The 8,283-nt window shown below is 24.1% G+C and overlaps 3 protein-coding genes across 3 annotated transcripts in view; 2 read left to right on the top strand and 1 right to left on the bottom strand. All coding sequences in view use genetic code 6, as the record gives it.

Moving 5' to 3' along the window:
- Positions 1-196: 196 nt before the first annotated feature.
- Positions 197-5,453, top strand: TTHERM_01600640 (REJ domain protein; the record flags this gene model as incomplete). Its single annotated transcript, XM_001026718.3, has 4 exons — positions 197-1,013; positions 1,067-1,565; positions 1,790-2,000; positions 2,058-5,453. Coding segments are annotated over 4 exons (4,923 nt in total), but the record flags the coding sequence as incomplete, so codon positions are not given.
- A 418-nt stretch (positions 5,454-5,871) lies between these two features.
- Positions 5,872-8,270, top strand: TTHERM_001600639 (oxalate/formate antiporter protein; the record flags this gene model as incomplete). The annotated part of the gene is made up of 8 exons (XM_012800741.1): positions 5,872-5,910; positions 5,972-6,021; positions 6,492-6,581; positions 6,841-6,930; positions 7,236-7,325; positions 7,597-7,686; positions 7,891-7,980; positions 8,195-8,270. The coding sequence occupies 8 exons, from the start codon at positions 5,872-5,874 to the stop codon at positions 8,268-8,270; spliced, it is 615 nt and encodes a 204-aa protein (XP_012656195.1).
- TTHERM_001600638 (hypothetical protein) overlaps positions 8,180-8,283 on the bottom strand; it is a gene marked incomplete at both ends in the record, with an annotated part of 348 nt that continues 244 nt past the window's right edge. The window contains one exon of the mRNA XM_012800740.1: positions 8,180-8,283. This exon is cut by the window's right edge and continues 244 nt beyond it. Within this exon, the coding sequence (XP_012656194.1) occupies positions 8,180-8,283 (104 nt within the window).

Here is an 8,283-nt window from a genome sequence, read left to right as displayed (position 1 = left end):
TTCATTCACATTTGTTAATTTCAAAAATATTTTATCTTTTTATTGTTAAATTCAATAGTGCCCATATGCCTGTACTGGTGTTTGTCCTGGAGGTGTATGCTAAACATGCCTAGATGGTTACAATTTAAATTCAGGTAAGTGCATATTACATTGTAATCCAGGTTAATATCTAAACATTATTGCTTCTACAGAATAGTTTTGCTAATCTTGTTTCACGAATTGTGACAAGTGTTCTGATGGAACAACATGTGATAACTGCAAAAATGGATATGTTTATATGAATATTAATAGTACAAATTAATGTATTCAAAAGTGTTCATAGTCTAATTAATATTTAGATTCATAAGGTGTATGCTAAAACTGCATGTAAAGTTGTGATACATGCTCATAGGCTAATGTATGTGATACCTGTGCTGCTAACTATATTAAAACTTAGGCAAATACTTGTTAATGTTCAGGCTATTTAAGTGGTAATTAATGTCTACCATGCTATTCTTCTTGTTAAACTTGCAGTGATGGCTTAAAAACAAGTTGTTAATCATGTAAAAGTGGTTATTATCCTGTTTTAAATAGCCTTAACTAAGCTTAATTTGAGTGTGTTTAAGTTTGCCCAAATAATTACTAACTTTTAGATAGCAAATGCTAGTAATGCAATCTTACTAATTATAAGAGTTGCTTTAATTGTCCTAGTACATGCAGATCTTGCTCTTCTTCATAAAGTACAAATTGCATAGATTGCTTTGATGGTATGCAATTAGATGCTAACGGGAAATGCTTTTCCACTAATGATCAAAGGGATATCAATTTTTATTTTCGTAGTAATAACAAAATCGCAGTTGTTAATGCTGTTTTTTCAGGATCCGAGCCCACTATAACTTTTGAGTTTGGACTTACTTTAATACCGATATCTAATTTTTAATGTAACCAGATCTTTGATCCTTCTACAATTGCACTTTTAGGTAGTAGTAGTAGTACTTGTTCAATAAGTTCATCTAAAGTAATTGTCACTTTAAGTAATTTTATTATTTAATATTATTAGAAATAGCTATTAAATTTTAAAATCAAGGTTAAGATACTATTATTATGGCTACAGACACAATTAATATCATTAGTACAACATAGGTACTTAAGTTTTAAGGAGCTCAAGATCCTATAGATACTATATATCTATTATCTGTTGTTTAAGAATCTGTCACTGGCGAAGTTACCCTTCAATATGACTAAGTTACAAGCTACTGTAATGATATTATTTTCAAAATTAATACTATAAAAAACGATGCTGGAAGAGGTTTTTTAAATTTTAAATGGGTTTTAGATCAGACATAAAATTTTGATTAATAAACTGTTTAAAATTTAAATGCAATAATCCAAACTGCAAATACTAATTAAGACTAAACCTTAGCTATACCTAAACAAACTACTCCACCAGACAGAAATTTAGCTATAAAATTATAATACACATACAAAACTAATTATAGTGGCACATCATCAGCAGCTAGTTTTGTTCAAAGTATGAAGTAAATTACTGTTAGTGCAATTCAAAGTCAATATCCTCCCTTATTCAGGTAAATCATTTATTATAGTTTCATGATAACCAAATTCTCTTATCAAAGTCATTTCAATAAGTAAACAAAATATGTCCAAAGAAAAAATTAAACAAGTCTATTCAAAGAAAGAAAAACATTTTTTAAAATATTTCAAAGATCAATTCATCTTAAAGTTAAAAATTCAAAAAAATTTTAACTTAAAAAATAACTTTTTAAAAAAATAAATTAATTTTAAATTAAAGGTATGCCGATTTGCAAGTGAAGTTTATGTTCTTTACTGAAGAATGTGGTTTATCAGGTATAAATGCTTATTAAGATATTTATGACATCTAAATAACATCTTAAGCGTTACCTTCTCTCAACTAACATTTAACTCAATACAAAAGCCAAGTTTTATAGCTCGATATTCCACCTTACTCAGTTCTTTCTACCAATGCTAATTTGGATATTTAGGTAAACTTTTTTTACAAAAACAATTCATTAATATCTATTTTAAATAAAATATTTTAGTTGTAAATATTTATAATCACGAACAAAGCTCTTACAACAACATATAATCTTGCAATTCCTTATTCGTTATCTAATCTTTAACTCTTCATTTAAAATGGGGAAGAATAGCTAGTAGACTATAAGAGAAATCTGGCTCTAATAGGAGAAGCTAGAGATTTAGAAATTCTTGACCCTAATTCTCCATAAGGAATATAACTCAATTGGTCATGCAAGGTAATAGGCTCATAAAACGGAGATAATTAATGTTATACTTATAAAAATACTCTATTTGAAGTGCCATAAAATGTTTAAACTTTTACAATTGTAGGAGGTACTTTTAACCCTTACCAAACACTATAATTTAAATTCACTGGGTCTAAAGATACAAGATCTGCTTAGTCAGAGATCTTAACAATCTTCGCTGAGATAGATCTCCCTCCATTGTATGTCAAATTTGATAATCCTTCTTAGATATAAAAAGTAAATATTAATGACGATATCTCTGCAACTCTCATTTATGATTCGAAAATAAACTCAGACATTCTCACATACGCAGGAGCCATTCTCTACAATAATTTCGTAGTTGGTGTAATAAAATTTGATTACCTGAAAGTTAAATTTAGAATTTGGGACTACTTTTCAGATTTAAATGTAGTAAACCCTCTTATCCAAATAAGATTCACAGTTTATAACCCTGAAAATATCATGCCAAGCTTAAGTGTAACAAATTTTAAAGTAAATATTCCTCCTCAAAACTGCTAACTTTCTATTACTCCTTCAAGCGGTTAAGCATTAACAACAAAATTTGTTATCTCGTTCACTAATTGTATCACAAATAATAATCCATTGACTTATTAATTCTTCTACTACAACTATGATACTGATGTAAAATAAGAAATATTAGTTCCATAAAAGATTCTAAGAAGATAATTGTAAGATCAAACTCTAACTTCATCAGTTACTACATATCTTCCTTCAGGAAAATTGATAATAATGGCTTAAGCTATGGATTCATACTTAGCTATTTATAATACCACTTTATAAGTGGATGTGGCTACGTTTTAATAGGACGAGTAAGCACTTCTAAGTTTGTTAGATTAAGCACTTGCTCTACAAAATAGTAATTTTGGGGTCAGTGATATTGTTAAAAATCTTTGTGTGATCAGTGAAGAAATATCTAAAAATACAAATATATATAACCTTGACTCTGTTAGCTAAAAAAAGGTGCTTCTAATTTAAGCAATAATAAATCAGACAAACCTACTTCCTAACTCTTCCTTTTTATCAACATTTTCAAATAAAATTGTTGCAACTCTTCAAGCTTCTCTCACTTCTACATAATCACTTTAGAGTTAAAATGTACTTGATTAAGTTAGCTTGATATTACAAAACTAATAAAAATAAATTAACATAAATAATAAGCTATTAAATAATAATGATATCGTTCTTTAGAATTTAGTTGACTCATTTAAAATTGTGAATTCAACAACTCAAACAATATCTTTAATACTGGACCAACTAAGTAATAATAATGGAAAACGAATTTTGAACGGCATGAATTCAAGTGATGATGTTTCAACAGATTACTTAAGAGCTCTTGCATCTTCCTTACCTTCAAATTTATTGCAGTAGTAAATAAATATGGCAGATTAAATAGGTAGTATGTTAAATAATATTACCCTTCCAAACTAAGGCTAGCTCAACTTAAATGGAAATTTAATCTCACTGAATACTGAGTAAATAACACCTAAAAACCTCTAAAGATATTTGTATATGTAAAATGAACCTCAATAAAATGATACAAATATCTATAATGTAGTATTAACTAACTATACTTCAAACCCTTTCATTTAAACTGATGGCTTTCTGCAGTATACTAATTAAATCTAAAATCAAACTCCAGGTATCTAAATATCTCTTAATCCAGTTATTAAACCTTCTATTTAAAGCATATAAAATGGTCCAAACACTGTTTTTGATAATTCCTTTTAACTTTAATTCTCTAATATAAAACCATCGAAAAATAATTTAACTTGCTTGCAATAGTAAACTACCTAAAAGTGGAGTAATTCACAGTGTAAATTGATAAATTCTAGCACATCTGGAAGATATACTTGCGTTTGCAAAGATCAGCATCCTACAACAATAATAGAAGACTTTAAATTTGTATTAAGTAATCAAAATTTAGAAACTGCTTTTGGATCATAAGGTATATAAAATATCTCAAAATTTACGACATTCTATGAGTATGCAGTTTTTTGGATCCTCGGTTCAGCAACTTTACTTCAACTAGGACTATGTTGGTATGGTAAGTAGCTAGATTCTAAATAAGAATTCTTATCTTGTTCTACAATAGCTCCTTTATCTTTAGTTAATATTGGCCAGATTGAATAAAGTGTGTCTTAGGAAAAATAAATGTCTCCAATAAAAAGAAGAAGAAGGAGCATTCCACAGAAATCAAAATAATTATCTCCAGATTTACAGAATTAAAATGATTAAAATGAGTAGTCAAATAGATGGCTCAAATCAAATATGATTTAATCTGCAGGTTAATCAAATATAAATATTATTTAAGCTGGAGATTAATTAAATATTTAAGTTAACTAGATTACCAATCAATAAACCCAATACATATAGTAACAATATAATAAAACACCATAATTAGAGTAGGAGAATTTAAATTAAAACTAAAGCATCTTAGATCTGTGTATTAATTAAAATGAATAAACAGATAAATAATAAATCAAATAATAAGTTAAAATTGATCAAGAGTCATAAGAAATCAAAGCAAACTCTATAGAAATTTAAAATTAATAAAAAAATGAAGATGAGTAGAAAATTTTCAATATTGTAAAAGAATCTAAAAACAGTAAAAAATTGTAAGAGGCTTCTATTATCAAAAAAATCCTTATTTTCCACTCATTTAGCAGTATATTCTTTGTTTACAGTAACGAGTAATCTAGAGCTTTCAGATTCTCTCTATTTTATTTAAGAGTAGTTCACTCACTATCTATATCGATCATATTTGACTAATCATATCAAGAATAGTAGATATTGATAATATCTGGTATCAATTTTGTCATCATTGTTATCAGTGTAGCTATCATTCAGCTCTTATACAAAAAAAGAAAAATAGGTAAAGCAATTGCATGCATAATTATGATTGGTTTGCTTGCTCTATACTACTACATCATTTTATCTATAGTTAGTGGTTAATCAGAAAGTTATTCTAACAGAAAAATATCATCATTTTTTATAATGTTTGGTGTGGATTTCCTATTTTTCTCTTCACTAATTTCTTTATTTAGCATATTTATCTTTAACTATATCGCAACAGGTGGCAACTCAAATGGAATAATACTTAAATTATTAAATTTATTATAAATATAATACATTTTAGAAAATATAAAATTATGAAATTTAAAATTTAGCTGTGCTTTTTATTGCCTGTTTTATAATCGTTTAAATATTATATTATCTTATTTCTTCTATCTAGCCAAAATCTTTAATTAAATATAGCTAATCCTGTAATTAAAATATCACGAACTGAGTAGGTACAGATCGTGATATTTCATTTAATTTTTATGATTTAAAGCTAATTTTACACTTTCTATTTTTTAATTTTTTTTATCAAGCTATTTTTATTAAATTTTGAAAATTTTTTATACAGAAATATCCTTAAAAAGAATAATTTACCTTTTTGTGATTTCTATCTATTACTTATAGCAAATTTATAAATTGATATAATTTATTTGTTCTTTTTATCCACTTATTTATTTAATTAATTAAATTTTATCTTAATTGTTAATCAATATTTTTAAAAGAAAAAAAATAAATGTTTTAATAGATTAATAAATACAACAAATTAGAAGAAGTAATTATTTATTAATTTTTTTATCAATATATTTTAAATTTATTTTTACTTATATTAAAAGTTTTTAAACTCTTCACTTTAATCTCATTAGGTTCTCCATATTAATCTGAAGTATGTTTAATTTTTAAATTTAACTTTCAGTTTATTTAAAATATCATTTTTCTAATAGAAATTATCAACAAAATTCATTTATTTTTTTTATTTTAACTTAATTTTCACTTTTAATTTTTTAATTCATTATCCATTTTTATTATTTTATATTTTTTATTCATTTTTTTCAAAAAAATTTTTAAATGATAAAAAAATCTTATTTTTTTATTTATAAAATTAAATTTAAAACAATATACTTAAACTCTTTTAATTAGTTTATAACTTTTTATTTAATTTATTTTTATTTTTCTTTTATATTGTATTTGTGTTTTTTTTGTTCTATCTTTCTTAATTTAACTCATTTTTTTGTTTCCAACATTTTATTTTATTATTTATTAATTAATTCATTTCTTATTATTAATATTGTTTCTTCATTTCTTCCTTATAAAATAACAAATTAATTTTTTATTTTTTCTTCAATATTTAAATAGTTCTAATTAAATTGGTGATATCAGTGCATCAGACTTAGGTTCTGCTTTATAAAATTGCACGAATCTCTCTTATTTGACACTTCATCTTAGGTAATAACAGCTTATTTGTTTTGGATTGTGATATTTTTCTTTGTTATAATGAATTTAAAACAATATATTTATTATTTAATATATTTTTTTTTACCTATGTTTTTTTCTTCTTCTTTCTCTATTAATTTAACTCATTTTTGTATTTAAAGCATTTTCTTTTATTATTTATTTATTCATTTCTTACAATTCCCTTTTTTTATTCATTTTTTCTTACTTAATAAATAATCAATTATATATTTTTTATCTATTTTTTAAAAAGTTCTAATTAAATTGGTGCAATCGGTGCATCAGGCTTAGGTTCTGCTTTAGCAAATTGTAAAAATCTCTCAAATTTGACACTTGGTCTCCAGTAAAAATAGTTTATTTGCTTTTGATTGATGTGATATTCTTATTTATTTATTTATTTATAAAATTAAAGTTAAAATAAAATATAACTATTAATTTGTTTATTAGCTTTTTTATTTAATTTATTTTTCTTTTTTATTGTAATTGTGTTTTATTTTCTTCTATTTTACAATTTTTAACTTAGTATTTTAGTTTAACATTTGCTTTTATTATTTATTAAATTGATTTCTTATTATTTCTTATATTTTCTTCATTTTTTTCTTCTAAATAACTACTTAATTATATATTTATTCTTAAATATTTAAAAAGCTCCAATTAAATTGGTGCAATCGGTGCATCAGGATTAGGTTCTGGTTTAGCAAATTGCACTAATCTCTCAAATTTGACACTTTATCTTTAGTAAAAACTTTTTACCTGTTTTCTATTAGTTTTAAAAATGAATCTAAAACAATAAAACTCCTTTAATTTTTTTAATAGTTTTTTATTTTCTTTTTCTTATTTATTATATTTTTTTTTCTTATTCTATCTTTTTTAGTTTAACTCATTTCTTTATTTTCAAATTTTGCTTTTATGATTTATTAATTAATTCATTTCTTATTATTTCATGATATTTCTTTATTTTTACTTTCTAAATAACTAACTAATTATTTATTTTTTCTTGAATAAAAAGTTAGAATGAAATTGGTGATTAAGGTGTATCAGGCTTAGGTTATGCTTTAGCAAATAGCATTAGTCTCTCAAATTTGACACTTGATCTTTAGTAAAACTAGTTTATTTGCTTTGGATATTGATGTTTTTAGTTATAAAAATATATTTTAAAAAATATAATTCTTTTAATTTGTTTATTAGTTTTTTATTATACAAAATTTACTTTTATTATTTATTAATTAATTCCTTTCTTATTATTTCATATTTTTTATTCATTTTTCTTTCTAAATATATTTTTTCTTCAATATTTAAAAAGTGGGAATAAAATTGGTGCAATCGGTGCATCATGCTTAGGTTCTTCTTTAGCAAATTGCACTAATCTCTCAAATTTGACACTTGGTCTTGAGTAAAAATAATTTATTTGTTTTGGATTGTGATATTTTTCTTTATAAAAATGAATTTAAAACAAAAAATAAAAACTCTTTAAATCTGTTTATTATCTTTTTATTTAATTTATATTTCTTTTTATATTTTATTGTACTTGATTTCTTCTTCTTATCTTCATTTTTTCCTTCTAAATAAATTATTAATTACATATTTTTTCTTCAATATTTAAAAAGTGGGAATAAAATTGGCGCAATTGGTGCATCAGGCTTAGGTTCTGCTTTATCAAATTGCACTAATCTCTCAAATTGACACTTTATATTAG

This window comes from Tetrahymena thermophila, assembly GCF_000189635.1.
Source record: "Tetrahymena thermophila SB210 genomic scaffold scf_8253985, whole genome shotgun sequence".
NCBI classification, from domain to species: domain Eukaryota; phylum Ciliophora; class Oligohymenophorea; order Hymenostomatida; family Tetrahymenidae; genus Tetrahymena; species Tetrahymena thermophila.
Note: the sequence above shows the minus strand (reverse complement) of the source record. Positions and strands in the feature narration are given on the sequence as shown.